Genomic DNA, 22,121 nt, shown 5'->3' with positions numbered 1-22,121 from the left:
TAATATTAAGATAATTTATTAAATTGAAAAAATGGCAATTTAACCTTATCTGGAAAAAAATAAATTTGTTCCATCTTTATCATTTATTTTTCTATTATAATCATATCAAATAGTTTCTTTTTCATTTTAAAGATATCTATATAAACGTACTTAAACAAAATTCTTAGTATCTTTAACAATAAATTTAAACAAAATGTTAAAAGATTTTCCTCGATGTTTATAGTTGAAATGAAACAGAATTTATTAGGAGATGTTTTAAGTAGCTGAAGTATAATTTAAATTATTAAATTGAAAAAAAAGGAACCAGTACATAATACTCATAATTTTAGTGTTTTCCACACATAACATTATTATCTGAGGTAATATCAATATAACAGAAAAATTTAGTTTCTAAAAATATTAAGTTTCCAATATACCATACCAGCTCATCTTCTCTTTTTTTATAATTATTTTTTGCTTTATTTCTCCATTTAGTCAGGATATTTATTAGCTTGATATGGTTGAATATCTGTCGTATCCGCAATAGTGTTTCTGAAGAAAATTTATTAGATTACTGTACTACTGCTTCCAAAAAAAGTGTTTAATATTCTATCATATTTATAATATGAACCAAGGTTGTATCTGATAATTTTGTTTGATTTTAATTACAGGGGCTAGGCCAGGAGGGAGGATGACTAAAGCAGGGTGGGGATACCACTCTCAGAGGGCAGTGGCTTCACAGCTGCAGCCAATTGTTTCCTCTCAGCAATAGAGGCCCATTTCCTTAATGTTAAACCTTTGGAGGATCTACTTTAACCGAGATACCAGTAGTAGCAGATCAAAAGGAAATGATCCTCTGATTTGCAAGGGCCGGCCATAAACAAATCAATATCTGGTGAGCTAGATAAAATCTAAGCAAAAGGCTAGAGTTCTATATCCCTGCTCCCAAGATCGTGTCCATGCACTGTCCACTCATTACAACCACCAAAGTTTTAAGTAAAAGAACATATGTTCTATGCCTTATGTATAAATTAAATGAAATATCTATAAAGAATACAGAACCTTCTCTAAAAAAAAAAATCAGTTTGGTATCTATCTATAATAAACCAGCTCTTTATGATGTAAAAAATACTGATAGTGGGTCCCTATTTATGTTTGTATGTACATCACAAAAATACGTACAAGATTTTATTTTAAATTTCTGTTTTCTATTTCAATAAAACCCCTTGAGACAAATCTCATTCAATATTTTAAATTAGTGGCTTTACTTTTCATGATAATTATCTAGACTTAAAAATAATAAATAAATAAATAAATAAATAAATAAATAAATAAATAAATTCTCTAGTATAAACTATACTTAAAGTTTCTGATTCTCGGAATACAGGACTATAAAAAATAATTGCTACTAGGTACGAGTTTACCTTTAAGTTGTTCTTTTTTGCTTTTCACATAAGAGTGCCAATGACAAAATATATATTTTTGAAGTTTCAAATTGTTATATTCCATTGCTTTTTCCATTTTTTCAGCCTGAATGTGACTTTCATTTATGTGAGGTATTGCTGTGCTTTTCCAACTACTACATGCAGGAAATACAGAAAAATAATATTTTGATGTATGGTAACACATTACTAAATAGAGAGAGATGAAAAAGTAATAGCTTCTTGATCTCCTCAAAAACCACAGCATAGAAAGAAATCATTAAATTATTTTTATTGCTTTATTTATAGCTAGACTTTACATTTCCCTTGAGCTTACACTTCTCTTATCTACATCTCTGAAGCCCAGAAGACTCTTAAATCCAAAAGTTTTTTTCATAACCTATTTTTAGAGGCAAAACTAGACCTGACCTAAACTAATTCTGCATCAGAATCTCTAGATATGACACATGGCTTCCCATAGCCTTTCTTCATTTCACTTAGTAAGAATATATGTCACTATAGGAATACAAATATGTTCAAATATGTTTGGTTTCAATGTGTCACCTCAGACACCACTAAAGATGTTATATAATACAAAGAATGTATAGAGAATATCTTTCTAAAATTTAAACAAAAAAAGGAATATAAATTTCAAAACATATCTGGCCCTAAGGGTTTCAGATAAGGGAATTATGGATCTATATTTTCACTTTTGAAGTTTTATTTTTTTAAAAAGAAAGCGATACCTTGAAGAAATAAAGAACATATTTTAAATAAGTAAAAGCTAATTAAATATTTCAAAAAATAATAATAAATCATGGAAACATGATCGAATACATAAAATCAGCACAACTTGCCAAAAATGAGCTTTTCTTTGTATGGAAATTATCAAGAATAAAAACACAAAGAGGAAAAAATAGTATATAAAAATCACATTCTTACCAAAAGTGGGTCTTTACTAAATTTCCAGTATAAAAAGTACATGCTTTTATCATCAATTCTGGAGTGATCTAAAATAAACAAATAAATGAAATAAACATTAGAAATAAATGCAATGCATGAGCCACCTCTGGGAGGTACACAAGAAAACTAGAGCAATGGTCACATCTAAGAGGCATAACTGGGCAGTAGGAAGACAGGAATAAACTGATAGAATTGTATATCATTTATATATTTTGGAATTTTGTTGTAAATGCCTATTACCTATTTTTTAAAAAGTTAAAATCACAGCTTAAAAATTTTCCATTATGTTGAACTTACTTTAAAGCATTTGAAGGTAAGGACTATGGCATTATTATTGTTATCAGCTATATTGATAGGAGTATAGAGTTGTAGGTTGGCTGGTCACTGTGTGTGTCACTGTTTAATGATGATGATTTTTGCCCTCTCAAGAGTATGAAATGAGATCATTCTTTTCAGAAAAAAAAAAAAATACAGGAATGCCTCAGTTACCAAGCAGAAATAGAAAACCACATAAATTAAAAGTCTTACCTGAGGAATATGCTGCAAAAGATGCAAATTTATCACTTGCAACTATTCGCAATAATGCACTTAAATATGTGGGACTATGTGTGAAGATTGCTGAAATTGTACCTTTGGTCAATTCTTTAATATTATATTAATGCATTTATTATATGTATATGACTACTGTAAAGTGCTAATGTTATATGTTTTCTCTTAGGTTATTCCCACCCTTATTTCTGTGTAACTACACAGACATATGATCACCTCTATTTGGTGTAGAGATGTTTGACTCAAATCTAAACCAACTGTCCAGAATTCTGAATTCTACTTTTCTAAAAACAACTGTTTTTCATCTTTGCACATTGTTGTAAATGCTTTGTTAAGTTAATAGATACAGCAAACACATGTTAATCATCAATTTATTTTAGACACACAACAAAGGTCCCTGGGCCCCCTGATATTCTGCTTCATGTTCAATGACATTTGGAAAGTCTCATTTTAGATGGGGATTATATGCAAATTATGTTTGTGGTGAAAGAGAATGTAAGTTATTGAAGTCATTCTTTACTAAATTCTAATTTCCATGGAGGAAAGGAATCCAGATAAGTAAAGAGTACAAAAAATAAATGAGGTGGCAGAGGTAAAGATAAATTTCATGTACATTATTATTTTTTAGCTCTGCTGTTGGTCACTCAATTTCCTAAGCCTAAATGTCTCTTTAGAAGAAAAAACCTGGAAAGTGCTATATAAATATCTACAATAAAATGTTTTAGTTGATAAAATATGACTATATTGCACAATGAAATAAATGCAGTTCAAAACATTATGGTGATAATAACTTTGAAAAGAAAAATTATAATTCAGCCAGTGACACTTGACTTTTTTTTCAGCAAGTAACATTTAACTTTTCTTTCCAATGATCAGCTCTTTAAATCAGCAAAAATGTGTTTCTAAAAGGAGAAATTGAAGCCTCCATTAATTCATGATGAAAAGAGTTTGAAATTATATTTCTTTTTTTAAGTTTTTAAGAACTTTTTAAAGAATTTTTTCCTAAATTCTTATTTTAATTTTATACTATTCTCCCAGTTAAAAAAAAAAAAACACTAATAGAATTAAAATAACCACGATTTTTTCCTCTTTGTTGGCATCCTCTTGTTTTCTCCACAGGGAAAATTAGCTTTAAGAGAGTATCTCTGAAGGACTGACCTGCAGCAAGAACTCCAGCCCAGTGATGCTCCATACAGCCCAGACAACGCGCTGTTCAACGGTCAGCTCCACTGCAGCTCAGCAGTACCTCTGGCCAGTTTAACTATCAGTCACATACCAGTACTCTCAGTAACATGATTTTACTTTCCGTACCTATACTTTCACCATTGACACTCCAGCAACATGCTTTCTACTCGTCATAGCTGTTGTATATTAACTGCTTGGAAATGGAAAATATTCTCTCACCTTTTTATTCTAGATGACAGTGTATTGTACAGAGTAGGAGCTCAACAAATATGTACAGATTGATTGAGAGAATTAAACAACTGCCTGGATGTAGACTTATTCTCTGCCATCTGGCCACTACAAATGGAGAGTAAAGGATTTGGGCAACAACTCTGTGGAGAAGTTGCTGGATAAAAAGCAACCTGGCATTGGTAGCAGGGGTCCCCAAGCCCTGGGTGGCAGACCAGTACCTGACCGCGGCCTGTTAGGAACTGGGCCACATAGCAGGAGGTGAACGGGAGGCAAGCAAACAAAGTTTAATTTGTATTTGCAGCCGCTCCTTAGCGTTAGCATCACTGCCTCAGCTCCGTCTCAGAACATTAGGCATTAGATTCTCATAAAAGCACCAGTCCCAGGTGCCAAAAATGTTGGGAACCACTGATTAAAGGACCTCAGAGTGAGAGCCCTGTTTCCAGGCCCTCATATACCACTCACACCAATTTCCCACAAGGGCCGAAGCACACAGACACCTGCTAGTTATAACTGAAGAGAGTAAGAAAGAGTGGAAGATGCATCGCTGTATGATTTCTGAGAGTCCAATTATAGTTAAGATTAGTTTCGAGTTTGGAAATTAAAGAGAAATCCTGCCATGGGAGATAGTTTCTAAAGTTAGAGAAGCAATGTCTAAGTAATAAATAAGTTGTAAAAGAATTTTTCTAACATTTAATTAGAATTCGACATTCCTTTTTTCTTTTAGGCGTATGGTCCCATCTCCAGAGGACAATTAGAATCCCCTGTGAAACTTCTTTTAAACTACCCATGCTCACTCCCTCACCAGTAAGTTTCCCCTCTCCCACCCTCTCTAGGAATCACCACTATTGATGAGTCACTATTACTACTGAGAGTATGTCTTATCCCTCTTGTACATTGGGGGCAGAAAAATGTGAAGGCTGAGTTCCAACAAGATATAATATAATACAATGAAACTATATTCGTCTTCACACTCTAGTTTCAAGGATATATTTTTTATAGCTGGAAATAAGATAAAAAGAAGTAAAATATAGCATGATTTCTTTTTTGAAAAGATACTAGATACAGCATAATTACAACTTGGTCTTAAAAAATATTTTATTTAAAAAAATTTCAAACTGACAGAGAAGTAGGATGAATACCTAATACCCATAGTCTACATTTAACATTGTCAATATCCTGCCATACCTGCTTTTGTTATTTTGAAGTATACATAATATATAAATCATGACATTTCATTCTAAAAAATCTTAGTATCTATCTCTAAGCACATTTTCTTCACAATGACAATTCCATTATCCCACATTAGATGATTAATAATAATCATTTAATATCATCTAATAACCACTCCATACACAAATTTCTTGAATAGTTTTCTCCAAATGTCTTATATGAGTAGTTTGTTCAAACTAGAATCTAAACAAGGGCCATATATTTGCACTGACAACTCAATTTATGTGAGGAATTTCCCACGTTTTCTCATTATCTTTTTCTATATTTTTCAAAATTTAATGAATTAAAGGGCAAGGAAGGGATGGTTCCAGCCTAAATCTGATTAATTCAGTTATCTGAGAATCTTTAACAATTTTTTTTCAAGTTCTAGAAGTCAACTTAAATATTTTTGTTTTGAATTTATTTTGACGAAAGCAAGTTTTCTTCTATCATCTGAAAGAATGACTAGGATGGGGGGAGTGAAGCTGCATGACATCTCTCTTGGTCTCACAATTGAGGGCTTTGAGCCTTAAGGAAGAAAATACTGTAGGCAAGATCCAAAAGAACTGCTCCTATGAGACACATATACTATTTGTGCAATGCAAAGTAAGGAAAGGCATTTCCTCCACTTCCATAGAGCACATGCAGCATGATGCCATCAAATTTTGTGACTTTAAATTTTAAAAATTTGAAATAACAACTGAAGTGTTCTTCGATCGATGATTGGATAAAGAAGACATGGTTCATATATACAATGGAATATTAGTCAGCCAACAGATGAAATACTGCCGTTTGCAATAGAGCTGAATCTTGAGATTGTGATGCTAAACGCAGTAAGTCAGACAGAAAATCACATGATTATCATGAGAATCACATGATATTACTCATATGTGGGATATAAAACTGAAAGCAACAAATGAATAAGAATAACAAACAAACAAACAAAATCTCATAAACGCAAACAACAGTTTAGTGGTCACCAGAGGGAAAGGGTGGGAGGAGGTAGATAAGGGTAAAGGGGGTCAAATATATGGTGACAGAAGATTTGACTTTGGGTGTGAACATACAATGCAATATACAGATGATGTATTATTGAATTGTACACTTGAAACCTACATAATTTTATTAACCAATGTCACCCCGTTAAATTTAATAAAATATATACAAATTCAAAAAAATTCGAAATGTGATAAAAATGTTACAAACGTCTTACAGTATAACAAATTTTAAAATAATACAACCCCTCAAATTACAATTTTATCAAGAAGTACTTCATTTCGAAACTGGTGGCAAAATGAATGGAAAGTTTTAAGTTCATGCCACACAGTGGTATTGTTTTGGCAAGTAAACGATTGTGGCTTTAGTCTTGAAGGGCAAGTTTGACTTAATAGAGGTCCTCAGAAAAGCACCTCTCAAAAAGTATGACCACCAGGTAGATTTAATCACAGCAAGGAATCCAGAGAAAGGAGGGCTCTTTTGGCATCTTAAGGACTTGTGGTTGAGTAAGTGCCACCTCAGTTAGATTTCGAAGCTCTCAGGAAAGGAAAGGCAGCAGCAGTGCTAAGGCTCCACCTTCAGATGGCTTCATGGGTTTGGGACAGAGACACTTAAGAGGAATTCTTGAATTCACATGAGACAGCTTTGAGATTGCTCAAAACAACTGGTTGGAATTTTTTAAGGAGAAACCAGTCTCCTGTATTATGAAGCTAGGTGTAGAGGCAGTAAAATTTGGAGTGTTACTATAAACTTGTTCTGTTCATATCCCAAGCTGGTGAGACCTAGGAAAATTTTGCAATAAATGAAAAGATACTGAAATACAATTAGAAATCGTTCATGCTAACTTACACACAGATACCGAATTTATGGATCTCTAATGTCATAGTAATTTGTACTATTAATTTTTAACTTTGTAAGATACTATGCATTTATTATATATGAGAAAATGGATGCATTTAAGTAATATCTATAGAAAAAAATTTGTTTCTATAATATTTGAAGTATCTAGTATAATATTAGGAATCTGGTAAGACCCAAATGAAAATTAAATGTAAATTATTAATTTCATATTATAATTTTAGCACATTATACAATTTTTCTTCTGGTGAAAAATTTTTTTTTTTACTCAGTTTGCCCTTGAATTTAGAAATTATATATTAAGTTGTTTTAAGATATGTTAACATATTTTAAAATACATATTTTTACTTCATTCATGAGTATCATGAATAACCCACATAGTATTGTTCTAGAGTAATGCTAGCATAAAAGCATGAGGTGTATTATAAATTGGATGTTTGTGCCCCCAAAATTCATATGTTGAAACCCAATCCCCAGTGTGATGGTATTCGAATGTGGGATCATTTGGAGATGATTAGGACATGAGGATGGAGCCCGCATGAGTAGGATTAATGTCTTTATAAAGAAGACCCAGAGAGCTCCCTCTCCCCTTCTGCTATGTGAGATCAAAGCAAGAAGATGGCAGTTTATGAACCAGAAAGTAACCGCTCACCAGACACCAAATTTTCCAGCGCCTTGATCCTGACTTTACAGCCACCATACCATGAGAAATAAATCCCTGTTGTTAATAATCACCCGGTCTATGGTATTTTCATTATAGCACTCTGAACAGACTAAGATAGAGTTTATGAGTATGTGTTGAATGCACAGTCTAATTTGAATCCCTGCCAACTCTGATTTTTTTATAGGGTATAAAAGTTACTAGTAATATGTCACAACAATAGTAAGAAGAAACCGTATCTTTAATTCTTTAATTCAGAAGTGAGTGGTGTCTGTAACACAGTACCATGTCACAGTATCAAGGATTGGAGTTTTCACTATGAGTAATTTTCTTATTTTTTGATATTCTGTAAACTACTCAGAGACTTTAACGCCCAATGGGCTTTTGTGCAAGGAGAGAAATGCTCACCGCTATTTATAGTTTAGTGCTCTGTTTAATGAACACATATTTAAATAAATTCAACTTTGAAAAACTAATTTTTTCTTAAACATGTAAACGTTTATTAAAACTTTATTAAATGAAGTCCCTGAAACAAACTAAATTAAAAACTTACAAAGATATTCTTTAGAACTTTCAAATGCCATACATAGCAAACATACTTAAATGTCACATCAACTATTATTACTTACTTTACACTTAACATTATTCTAAAATAAACAACATAAATCTAGTCATATCATCATTATTTCTACACTTCATTATTTTTATTCCTTCCAGGTTACAGTAATATTTATACTGATGCTTTCTCTGGAAACGTAATTTACCCAATCTCAAAAGATAAGGAATATTTTGCAAACCAGCAAGGATATTGGATGTGGTTATTAACCATTTGATTCCTGTTTGGGGCGCACGATCTGTCTGTCCCTCCCAAATGATTAAAAGCCCCGTCACTGGGGTCATAGTTAAACTAAGTTTGTCATATCAAAAATTAAGACCTGTTAAGCCCACATCTTTCATTTAGATTGTAAGGTTTTGTTACCCAACGCTCCCTGTGATAGCTTTTTCTTTTCTTTTCCATTGAGTCTTTTTTTTTTTCAATAACAGTTGGCATTCAGTATTACTTCATATTATTTCCAGGTGTACAACATAGTGGTTAGATGTTTATATAATTTATGAAGTGATCCCCCTAATAAATCTAGTACCCACCCGGCACTAAACGTAGTTATTGAATTACTACTGAGTATATTCCCTATGCTGGACTTTACATACATCCCTGTGACTATTTTGTAACTACCAATTTGCACTTTTTTAATCCTATCACCTTTTCACTCAATCCCCAACCCCCTCCCATCTGGTAAACATCTAAATGTTCTTTGTATCCATGAATCTGTTTCCGTTTCTGTTTTGTTTGTATATTTTGTTCTTTAGATTCCATACATGTGAGATAAAATGGTATTTGTCTTTCTGTCTGACTTATTTCACATAGCATAATACCTCTGGGTCCATCCATGTTGTGGTAATATTTCATTCTTTTTATGGCTGAGCAATATCTCATTGTATATATGTACCACTTCTTCTTTATCTGATCATCTGTTGATGAACACTTAAATTGTTTCCATATCTTGCCTATTGTAAATAATGCTGCAGTGAATGTAGGGATCCATATGTCTTTTGGAATTAGTGTTCTGGTGTTCTTCAAATAAATATCCAGGAGTGTAATTGCTGGGTCATAAGGTAGTTCTATTTTTAATTTTTTGAGGAAGCTCTATACTGTTTTTCATAGTGACTGCAACAATTTGCAATCCCACCAACAGCATGAGGGTTCCCTTTTCTCCACATCCTAGCCAACACTTATTTATTGACTTATTGATAAGAGACATTCTGACAGGTGTGAGGTGATATGTCATTGTGGTTTTAATTTGCTTTTCTCTGATGATTAGTAATCTTGAGCACCTTATCATATGTCTATTGGCCCTCTTTGGAGAAATATATATTCAGATCTTCTGCTTATTTTTTAATTGGATTTTTTTTGGTGTTGAGTCATAGATGAATTCTTTATAAAATTTGGATATTAACCCCTTATCAGATATATCATTGGCCAATATCTTCTCCCATTCAGCAAGTTGTCCTTTCATTTTAGTGATGGTTTCCTTCACTGTGCAAAACCTTTTTGGTCTGATGTGGTCTCATTTGTTTAGATTTTTCTTTTGCTTCCCTTGCTCAAGGAGCTATGTACAAAAATATATATATTGCTAAGAACAATGTCAGGGAGTTTACTGCCTATATTGTCTTTTAAGAGTTTTATGGTTTTGTGTCTTACATGTAAGTCTTTAATCCATTTGGGTTTATCCTTGTACATGGTATAAGCAAGTAGTCATTTTTTTTTTTTTTGCATCTCTGTCTAGTTTTCTCAACACCATTTATTGAATAGACTCTCTTTTCCTCATTGTATATTCTTACCTCCTTATCATAGATTAATGAACCATATATGGATGTGTTTATTTATAAGCTCTCTATTCTTTTCCACTGATCTATGTGTCTGTTTTTATGCCAGTACCATGCTGTTTTGATTATTATAGGCTAATAGTATAGTTTGACATTAGGTAGCATGACCTCCAACTTTGTTGTTCTTTCTCAAGATTGCCATAGCTATTTGAGGTCTTTTGTGGTTCTATATAAATCTTAAGGTTCTTTCTTTTAGTTCTGTAAAAATTGCTATGGTATTTTGACAGGGATTGCATTGAATCCGTAGATTGCTTTGGGTAGTATAGACATTTTAATGATGTTAATTCTTCCTATCTATGAGCATGGTATATTGTGATAGCATTAGTTTAAAAGTCACATAAAGGAGTAATCTCTTGGACATACTGAGTGAGAAAAGCAAGAAGCAGGAGGTATATACAGCCTGCTACTTCTGTGTCAAAAGTCAAAGGAGAGGAGAATATGATGTATTCACTCAAATTTTTCAAAAAAGAAGCAATGGATGAAGATAAATGAAAAACTATTAAAATTGTTTACCTAAAGAAAGGGGTGGCATAGGGAGGATAGAGAGACAGAAATGGAAACAATACTCTCAAAATACTCATCATTTTATTGTTTTAATTTTGCTGCCATGTAATGTTATATATAATTGAAAGAACATAATTATATCAAAGAGGAAAAAAGTTACCATTGCCACATAAAAAAGGATTAATTCAGGTGACAAAATTATCTACTATTTTTACCGAATATACCTAATAGGACGTACATCTTAAAGACAAAAAGAATTGCATAATTTTCTTGAACTGCATTCCGTTGTTTTATTGTTAGTGGTCTTGTGGTATTGTTATCCCAAAATCATTATATGTGTATCATAGAATAAAACCAAAAAGCAATTACGTTAATGTCTATAGGAATTAAGATTCATGAAAAGTGGGTCAACCAGACCATGGGTGCCTCCTGATATGATACATTAGGAGGAATACAACTCCCCTATGCAATATTATTGTCATCAAGAGAAAAGAACCTGAACATTATTAAGTTTGTAGGTGTAACTACAAACTGCAGGAAATACAAGAAACAGAACAAATGAAATGACACCAGAGGAACCAATGAGAATGTGGGAACTTTTACATGGCAAATGATCTATTTTCTTCAATAAACAAGTGGCATGGAAAAACATAAGAAATAACTATTGTAAATTATAAGAGACATTAGATACATAACAACCAAGCCAATATGTGGATGCTGTATGAATTTTGACTTGGAGCCATATGTAAAAAGGCACTTTTGAGACAATTTGGGAAACCTGAATAATGACAGAACATAGACTTTATATAACTGAATATAATCAGCAGTAGCTTATAGTCAAGAATTAATGCTAATTTCATTGCGTAGACAATGGCACTGTGGTATGTTCTCCAAAAGTACCATTTCCTATTAGAGATGCACACTGAAGTGTTTCCTGGTAAAATAATAAAATTCCTGGGAATTGTATCTGCTTTCTTATACTCCAGCAAAAAAAGAAGAAGGGAGAATAATTAGCAAGATTGACAAAATGTTGATTATTATTGAAGCTAGATGATGGTGAACCATTATGGCATTCTTTCTTCTTTTGTGTTATGTTTTTTTCATAATAAGATCTTTTAAATGTTATAGATGTATTTCCTTCTTGTAATTGGTAGGCCCATCTGGATATTTAATTTTCTAAGAAATGAGAATAAAGTCTGTGAAGTTAGTTTCCTTCTTACAATGGTTGATTCTTTCATCTTGGGAACAGAGTCAAATTTTCTATCTACTATTATGAGAACAGTTCCTATTTTTTCTGTAACTATTTGACTTACAGTTTCCTGTACTAAATCTGTTTGCATAAATAGAAACAAATATATGTTTATAAATAAGCACATACAGAGAGTCTTGCTGTGTGGGACTGTGTGGTGTAAGACCATAAAAATGACTGCATGCTGAAACCATGCAAAGCAATCTTAATAATCAATGGGAAAACTTATAATTGTTTGTCAAGCAATTGTAATGTTTTGTCAAAACATTAAAAACTCTCTTACTGATAGTTATAACTATACAGAAAAAATATTTTTAAGCAAAGCTAATAATTATTTGGTATACGTAATTTAAAATATTAGAAACATTGCAAATTAGTGTCCTGTTTCTTTGTAAAAAATAAAAACTGAACTTTTCATTTTTCTCTAAAAGTGAAAAAGAAATGAATTAATCTATATCCATCCTAGGTTGAACTCTCTAACTAAGCAATCCTAGGCACCTGGAAATTTACATTTTGCAAAGTCATTTCTAGTTTCTATTTTTCTTAACTTATGAAATGGGCACCTTTTCTATGCCTTAGTTAATTATCATGCTTCTTTCTAAGTCAGGATCAGCTTCCAACATTTTATCCTTTGTGCTTGCAACATCGTGAAACATTTCTGAGAATTCCTTTCTTAAAAAAACTCAACTTTTGAAGTAGCTATGGTATCTCTTGGGATTGCGTTTTATAAGTTTGTTTTCAAAATATTGACAATGAGGTTTACTCCTCTAGATCAGTGGTTTTTAATGGTTTTAGTATCTTATAGCAATGCTTTTCAAGTGACATTGTATTCAAAGTGGAATGATTCTAGCATGTAAGGGGCAAGCATAGGGGACCTAGAATCTCATCCCCTAATTCCCCTCTCAGTTCAGGGTTTCCCAAAACATCTCCAGGAACTGGTTTGCAGATATCCACTCTCCTTGGTAGATCAAAGGTCTGTGGCTGATAAATTAAAGTCATTAGACACCCACACACCATGATGCAGATCAACAAAGATCAGACATGTGTGCTCTTCCCAGGGTGTTGGTGCCTCGGAATCATCCCAGGCTTGGCAGAAATATTCCATCCCTCTATTTCTATCTCTGTATTGCAGACTACCAATAAGAATCCATTGTTACTCTCCACTCATCCTTCTAAATGATGCTTCAGATTGTCCTTGGCTCTCAGCATTCACCTTGACTATGTCTTTGATTCCATTTTTCAATGCCCGGCTTCACTGGCAACAACCCGGCCCTACCTGCACTTACCTAGATGTCAGCCTGGGATCTGTATATATCACATATGATCCCATACACATCTAATTTGTGTCAATATTTCTCTCCCTACATGCCTTTTGCTATTTTAGCTTCTCTTAAATATATAGTATTTGTTCTAAAAGCCTCCACATCCTAAATTACTTCCTTGTCATCTTTACAGAATCAAAAACAGCTGTTGGAGCTGGTTGTTCCTTTCATTAACAATTGGTCTGACTTTTGACTTAGATCTCATTAATGTTTTGGCCATATCGTTGATGAGCATAATTCCTGGGTAGATGCCAAAAAGAATGAAGGGGGATGAAATACAGAAGGAAGTAGATTAGAAAGGAAAGAAAATATCTTCTTTTAAAGCTTTCCATAATGCTATTTTTATCATTATGAAGATGCAAGAGAGGAGGGGAAGGAAAAGGAGGAAAGGAGACGTTTAACAAAGATTTTATCAGCAAGAGGAAGAACAAAGGCTTCTCTAAATGCTTCTTGGAAATTTGAGGAGGTTACTATGAGTGTGGCTGTGTGTATATGTGTGTGTGTGTGATGTTCCTTTTCTGCAAAATCAGCCTAATCTCACACAATTCATAAAACTAAATTCTATTTCAAAACTTCCACCAAAACTTAAGATGTATATTTTAGAATGTTTGATTACTAATACTTACCAGTTGATCATCCAATCCAAAAAGTTGTTCCAAATAAGTGTCAGATAATCTCCGAATTTTTGGTTTCATTGATGGATCAATGCACATATCCCTGTAATAAAATCATTAAACATAGTCAAAACTTAATTTCATTTCATAGTAGTTATTTTCATAATTGAATCAGTGGTTCTTTGGAGAGTGTAAGGGAAGGGAAAGAAGAGACTCGTCCCCTTGGGAAATGCCTTTCAGAATCAAGAGGAGGGCTTTTACAATCTATCCCCCCTCGAGATTTTGCTGTGCTCCCCAAGAGAGCATGCCTCCCTTTTCTCATCTCCAATTTGAAATAAACTGAGTACATAGTATTAATGCGAATGCACTATATGTATTCCTCAAGTTGAGAACCAGTAAGCAAATAATTCCTATCAAAGTCTTCGCAACTTAGAAGCCTGTGGAGAGATTCTTTAACAACCTTGAGATTAGACGCATTCATTGGCAAGGCCTTTTTAAATAATACACAATGAGTGTTTTGCCTTCAAAATATCTCACTACTACAAATCAAAATAATACTCACCATAGAAGATTTTCAAGGCCATTTCTCATTATAAAAATGATCATTTCCTCTAAATATCTCAGTGGGTCCTGAGGACATGTAACAAGTAGACCACACAACAGAGCCTGGGGAAAGGAAATGGAATCAGTGTCTCTGGATCTGCATGTTCTTACTGAACAATAGGCCTTCTCTCGCACAATTATAAAGCCAAATAATGTGACGGTTTTAAGTACACATACTTTATAGATACACCTCTATATTTATTCTGTGTTAATGTTTTGCTAAAGTCAAACCAAAATGCAGTTTATCTTTATTCTTTTTTTAAAAATTCCATCATAAATGACATAATAGTCACTGCACAGTGTTTTGCATTAGAGGAGGAGTACTTTACAGTCAAATCGAAGACATAGTTGAGATTCCTTAGATCAGGGGATTCTACTCTTTCTAAGTATGAGGAACTCCATTTTAAGTTCAAAAATATCTCCAACCCAACCACAAAAGTGATTGAGAAAATCCACCATCAAAATCTGTGAACTCAAGAAGTCTTTTTAAAATGTATTTGTGTTTTATCATTCACAACATCTATAAAATATAGATTTGAAAAATTGTAGCATAATTCATGTAGGTGGGAAATGAATGACTTACTGGATCTAAGAAAATGTTTAAAGCACATATGTGGAGCTTAGAAAGCTGCTGCCATCTTATTTCCTATCAAGAGTCTCCCCAAAGAAGAAACTTTGGTGAAACATACAGAATTATTTCATATTTCTCCATTTGAGACAGAGAAAAAGTTTTACAGCACACATCCCACAGAAACCACCTGGAATCCTCCCTCCTTAGACATTTCTCTTTGCCTTTGGTTCACTGTCTCTTGGCAGGGTGGAGCAGGGGTGGCAGGCTTTCCTTGGCCCCTCTTCCACATACAGTGTATTTTTTGCAATAGCTCCATGTTTGCCTCCTAGTGTGCAGACTGCAGGCTGAAAACCCAGCCCATAAGACTATGACAAAATAGTTAGACCTAGATATCTCTCCCTCTCCCACTCTGCCTGCTAATCTAGGGCCACTGTGACTCACAATGAGTGCTCAGCCCTCTGCAGACTGACTTTCTTCTTCCCCAAACCTAGAGAATATACTCACATCGGTGATTCTCACTACTGTTATAATCTAGATTTGATAGTCTCCTACTACCAAAGGGCTGAAGTCTTCTATGAGTTGTAGGCTAGACTTCAGACAGCTCCTTGAATAGCTCTGATGAAAGGTCACCTGCTGCCTGGTACTTCGGTGCTTGGATTCCCAGAGTACTGAGTTTCTGTTCTTCCTACTCCATGTCCCCTCCTCCATTCTATTCTGGCACCCTGAGGATATCTGCATCAGAATCACCTGAGGAGTGAAGTGGTCTCTAAGGAAGGGGCCTTGGAACCTGCATTTTGATTAGCTCCCTGGGTGATTACTATGCGCACTAAAGTCTGAAAACAGAGCCTTAATAGAGCACAGCTTTAAGATGAATTTTTAAGAAAGCTGGGATCTGAATATGAATTAGAGCGATTGCTTATTTCTTTATATTTCCAAGCTTCACAGATCAGAAAACTACATTTCCCAAATAGCTATCTTGCAGAAGTCAAATCAAGTTGAAAGGATAAGTCTCTGAAATGCCAATAAAGGCATATGGAAGTAGCATAGTTCAAATATTCACTTTTTGTATAAGAAATCACACTGTTCGTAGTTTCCCTTTGGGTAAAATAAAATATTCTGAAGTTATATATATTAATGTGTGAATGATACATAGCTACCTGCCCGTAAGAAAGCATAGTTAGTGAATCAATAGCTTTTTTCTGTAATTTCTTAATGAAAAAAACAAAGCCATTAGCTTGGTCTTTATAAGCAGAGGTAAAATATACAAACATGCTCACAAGAAGAATGTTTGACTCCCAGAAACATTAATCACAGTTTTATTATTGCTAGCCTTCTTAGTAAAAACTTACACAATCAAGGACAAAAAAAAAAAAAAAAACCCTATGACTTAATTATCCAGATTGTCTTTCTCAAGTTTGTAAATTCACAAAACAATTGTGCAATCCTCCACTTTCCTTTGGCTCTGCCTCCCTTATCTCAGTCCCCAATAGTTCTCAGATATTCTGAAAGTTGCCTGCATACTGATGACAAATGTGGGTTTATCCAGAACAGTTGCTTCCACTCCTTTCCACTACTACCCATCTCTCAAGGAGCAAGGTGACGCAGTGGGTAGAGTCCATTCATTTAAATCCAGGATCTGCAATCTTCTAGTATGTAACCTCTGACAAGTTCTCTGTTCCTCTGTTTCCTTAATTATTCATGGCATAATGAAGGTACATATTTCATGGGACTATAATGAGAATTAAATGATTCATATATAAAGTGCTTTGAATAGTATCTAGGATAAAATAAGTACTCAAAAGATAACAATGATAGCAAGCCATCGTCATTATTTTTAACCATTTCACTGCTAATTATCACCACCAATAAAGGAAAAGACTTGAACAAAGAGAAAAGAAATTCAAAAATATTCCTTTGAACAATTCAAAGTACAGTGTGATGACAGAGAAAGAGAGACTAACTTTATATCAAATCTAATGGAAGAGATTAGGAAAAATGCATTTGAAGGAAAATAAGAGAGAAAATTTGATAGAACAATAGTTTAACTACGGGTAGACACAAAACACATAAGAGAGCAAGACTTCTTTATCTTTTTAGATTCTCAGATGAACATAGTAAAATATGCCAAGGGCCCAAACAGCAATACAGAAAATTATTGCACCATGAGTGTAGAAATAAAAGTGGTTACCAAACTTGCAAGTGGCAAGAAAGGCAGGGAGCTTGCAGGTAGGATTTTTCTCTGGAGGAGAGCAAAGCCTCGAGGTCACAGATCAATTGGCTGGAGTAAAGGATTAATGCAAGAGAGAAGTGGACAGAACCACTCTGTGAAGAAGCCAGAATTCTATATCAGGACCTGAGAATGGGTCCTTCTCTAGAGCCAACAGGTCATTCATGATCAAACTCCAGCAAGATCAGTTACATTGCCGAAGGTCACAGATAGCCATACATCAGAGAGTCACAGGTCGGTTTGTTTCCAAGATCCCACTAGGATGACTTTGACTTTCAGAGGGTATATTCTTGCTTCTGGATTTCACGGATGAGGTAGAGAAGGTCCAGGTGATTTACAGAGCCATAAGGTTTCTAAACTACAAACCCAGGGCTCCTCCTTACCCATACCATGTACTCACACAAAATTGTGTGCATGAGTATCTGCCTCAGAACCTGAAAGATATTTTTTACACTATTTATCTGGAAATATTTTATTCATATGCAAACTGAGGACCACATTCTTCTTTTAAATAGGTGGTAAAATAATCAATATACTTTGCACATTATTTGGGCTTTTTTTTTTTGATAAAAATGCACTTAAAAATGCAATGTAAGCTCTATGAAGAAGCAATATATCTTTAATTCAGGGCTCTGCCCACTGGTATTCAATTCTAACCTAAGGGCAGTAACACTCATGTAACTCTTGGTCTGAATTCAGGACTTCAGGTTACAAACAGATTGACCACTGATCACTTCAGTGCAATGAAGCATCTACTGTCAAGGAAATCACTTGTTAAACCCCATATAGATACTGAATCATCAGATCCAGGGATGTTTAGATTGCTGGATTAAAATCGATGTACTTATGGAAAATAAAGGCATATTTGAAATTGAAAAAAAAATGCAATGTAAGAATCACACAGTTACAGAAATCCCTTTACTCAGGAAAAGGTTTAAGTTCTTAAACACTGTTCAAAGTCCCCTCTACTTCCCTAGCTTCCCCAACCCCAAAACAAGTCCAAAGTGACACATCACAAATGCTTGCCATCCTCATCTGTGGTAGAGATAGAGTTGGCATGCTGTTGTTCTAAGCCAGAGATAGCTTAATTTGCTTCTGTGGAGTTAGTAAGTTAAAAATTTAGAAACAAAGAGGAAACTTTGTCTTGTTAACATTTAAATAGAGCATGCTAAATTTTTAATTTAGAATCTCTAAGTTCACCATAGATTAAAAATTATTGCAAGGGGCCAACAGCAGGAGAAACACAAATATCGTATGATTTCACGTGCATGTGGAATCTAAAGAACAAAATAAACAACAACAACAACAAATGAAAATAAACTCATAGATACAGAGAATATTTTGAGGCCTACTAGATGGGAGGCATGTTGGGGAGATAGTGAAATAGGGCAAAGGGATTAAGAAATACAAATGGATAGTTACAAAATAGACATGGAGATATACAGTGTAGCATAAGGAAAATAGTTAATAATGTTATAGTAAACATGTAAGTGGGAAGAGTGCTACTAGATTTAGTGGGGTGATCACTTTGTGAGTTATATAAATCTCTAATCACTATGCTGTACAACTGAAACTAATAAATTATTGTATGCCAACTATAATTTAAAAGAACTCAGTGAATTGTACAATGTAAATATGAGCAACTAACTGTCTATCATAGTTCGATAAAGCTGGGGGAAAAACTGCATAAAGAACATAAAAATAAAAAATATATTTCTAAAAACAGAAAATTTTGCATAATTGATTTGTAATTTAAATACCCCCTCTGCTGGACATCTAATTTTGCACTCTTAATCTTTCCTAGATTGTGAAGCCTAACTCTGAGCTAACAATTTGATGAGCACTTTTTCACTTTCAAATACAACTGCTATGCATAGCTGCTTAATAATTTTATAGCCACCATATCCATAATATCTCACCCATTGAGCCTTTGGTTCCTATGGGGCAGACCTTGTTTGTAGACTTCCACCTAGTGGAAATTGAGGGAGATACAGATTTCTAAATATTGTTGGTGACCTACTGCCTGAAATTCTAACAGAATTTCATTGTTTAGACTCATATATTAATGATATATTTTAAAATAAAAATGTCTTTTGGAAGAAACATCTCCAAGGAAGGAGATGCCAACAGTGGTGAAATGAGTATCTCAGAGTTCTGAAAGAGAGAAATGAGGAATATACATAATGAGAGTGAGAAATCAGAAGGCAATACTTGATTTTCCCACAATTCTATCTAGGTGCATGCTGTGAGTTGTCTACATGTAGATTTTTTTTAAATCTTTGAATTTCCAAAATATATTTTGCCTGAATCTTTAAATGATATATAGAGTATTTCATAATCCAATTTTCCAAATATTTGATCATTTAGTTCGTTTATTTCAAATTTAAATTTTCAAATTCAAAATTAAAGTTTAAAAAATAAAAAGGCCATCCCATAATTCTATGTTTATGTCTTCTATACAGATAATACATCTTGATTGCATGAAAGCCACCCCAGATTCTGATGGTCTATGAGAAAAAAATAGTTTGCTATAACACCGAGGACATGAAACTTGAAGGAAGAGACTATTTCCTGACAGAACCATAGTGATTGTTCACAGTGGTTTCAAATTCAGTTTTTAAGTCAGAAAAAAAAAAAAATCTTTAAAAAACTCAAACTCATGGGAATCCCAAAATATAATCCAAATAAAAGCAGAGTTGCTCTTGAATGTTGCGAGATGGATATAAACAGAAAAAGCAGCGCTTTCTTCCTTCCAGTGCCTTTTCTCCACCAATAGAACATCTTCTAGGGGCATCCTTAGAACCCTGGGATTCTGCTAAAAAAAACAAAACAAAACACTTCTACCAGAATGTAGTTAGCTACACACAGGCTTACCTGGAAGCTGAACACGAGCGAGAGGGTTTTATGAAGGTGCCAGCTGGAATAGAGGTGGCCCCACATAGGAAACAGGATGTCCAAGAGACCTCAGCATGGCCAGAGGCAAAAGGGCTCTTATTCCAAGGAAATCAGACACAGGCCTGCAACTCGGCTATCTCAGATTTTCCATACATTTTACTTGTCCTTTATTGGGACAGGCCTCATTTAGATAGAAGAGAGGTAGATACAGTAGTATCCAAAGAGAGAGAATCCCAAAGGGATGGTAAAATTCAGAAGGATAAAAAAAGGAGAGCCACCTGAATCCCCACTCAAGTGCCCAGAAGTCTCCCCTATAAACCTTCTCAGCTAAGGGTTTGAAGGGTTTTGTAGTTTGAAACAAATTACTCTAACAAGTGGTAGCCTGTGACTTATCCTCTTAGTCCATTTGTGCTGCTGTAACAGAATACTATAGACTGGTTGACTTTAAAAAACAAACAAACAAACAAACAAAACAGAAATTTATTTCTCACAGTGGTGGAGCTAAGTTCAAGATCAAAGTACAGGAAGATTCTGTGTCTGGCGAGAGTCACTTCCTGGGTCATAGATGGCCATCTTCTCATAGTGCCCTCACATGATGGAAGAGGCAAGGGAGTTCTCTGGGATCTCCAGTATAGGGGCACTAATCCTATTCACAAGGGATCTAATATGGCAGCTACTAATTACATGTGGGTATTAATCACTTCAAACATGGCTTGTCCAAACTGAGATGTGCTGTAAGTGTAAAATACACACCCAATATTGAAGACTTAATATGATTTTACAGAGTCCATGTTGAAATGATTATATTTTAGATTGGTTTGAATAAAATATATTATCAAAATTAACTTCACCTATTTATTTTGACTTCCTTAATGTGTTTGTAGGACGCCAATAGATATATGCACTGAGAACTCAGGAGAAAAGTTTGAACTCGAAACAGCATCAGAATCACAGCTGCAAGTGGTTGAAGCTGTTGAGGCATCTTCTACTAGCACATGATAAATGCCCAGCAAGTATTCACTGATGGAATGGTCTGATGTACCCACTCACCTTAGTTGTCCACGTTTGCTGTCCCCCAAGAAAAAAGGGCTTGCTGGTGTTTATAAAAATGTTACCTGACTAACTTGAATTGAACCTATATAATCCAGCTGTCTTTAAGCTGGGTGTGCAAACTGCTGGGAGCCTTCAAAAGCTTTCTAAGGGATATGTGTGCATGAATAGTATAAAGAAATCCATTTCCAGATCCTCATCTTTCCTATGTAGTTTATCCTAAAATTGATTTGCCTGAGGACATATTTTGCGATTTTCTTTTCCCTTTCACAACTGCTTTCTCTTACTCCAGAAAACAAAGGCCTGTCTCTCATCTACCTGAAGTCTTACTACAAGAAAACTGGGCCAAAAAGATTTAGAAACTTGCTCAACATCACACAATTAGTAATTGGCAAGCCAAGAATCAAACCTCAGCAATTTTACACTAAAAGACAATCCCCTGTATTGCTTCAGATGCTTTAGGTTTCAAATAATAAACCTCAACTTCATATGGAATTTATTGGTTCCTACAACCAAACATTCCAAAGGTAGACCAAGCTCTCAAGTTAATTTAACCCAGTGACTTACTGATGTCACTAGAGAACTGATT

The 22,121-nt window shown here is 34.2% G+C and overlaps 1 protein-coding gene across 1 annotated transcript in view; it reads right to left on the bottom strand.

Annotated features, from left to right (window-relative positions):
* The window catches only part of FBXL13 (F-box and leucine rich repeat protein 13), a 241,176-nt gene that overhangs the window by 212,877 nt on the left and 6,178 nt on the right, over nt 1–22,121 (bottom strand). Inside the window, exons 2-6 of the mRNA XM_016145844.2 lie at nt 14,749–14,852; nt 14,199–14,289; nt 2,343–2,410; nt 1,404–1,558; nt 422–531 (exon numbers count right to left, since the gene is read on the bottom strand). Coding sequence (XP_016001330.1) covers nt 422–531; nt 1,404–1,558; nt 2,343–2,410; nt 14,199–14,289; nt 14,749–14,852 — 528 coding nt within the window. The remainder of the gene's footprint in view (nt 1–421; nt 532–1,403; nt 1,559–2,342; nt 2,411–14,198; nt 14,290–14,748; nt 14,853–22,121) is intronic.

Source organism: Rousettus aegyptiacus, unplaced genomic scaffold (genome assembly GCF_014176215.1).
Source record: "Rousettus aegyptiacus isolate mRouAeg1 unplaced genomic scaffold, mRouAeg1.p scaffold_m13_p_13, whole genome shotgun sequence".
NCBI lineage: Eukaryota > Metazoa > Chordata > Mammalia > Chiroptera > Pteropodidae > Rousettus > Rousettus aegyptiacus.
The sequence above is the reverse complement of the archived record's forward strand: the minus strand, read 5'-3'. Positions and strand labels throughout refer to the sequence as shown.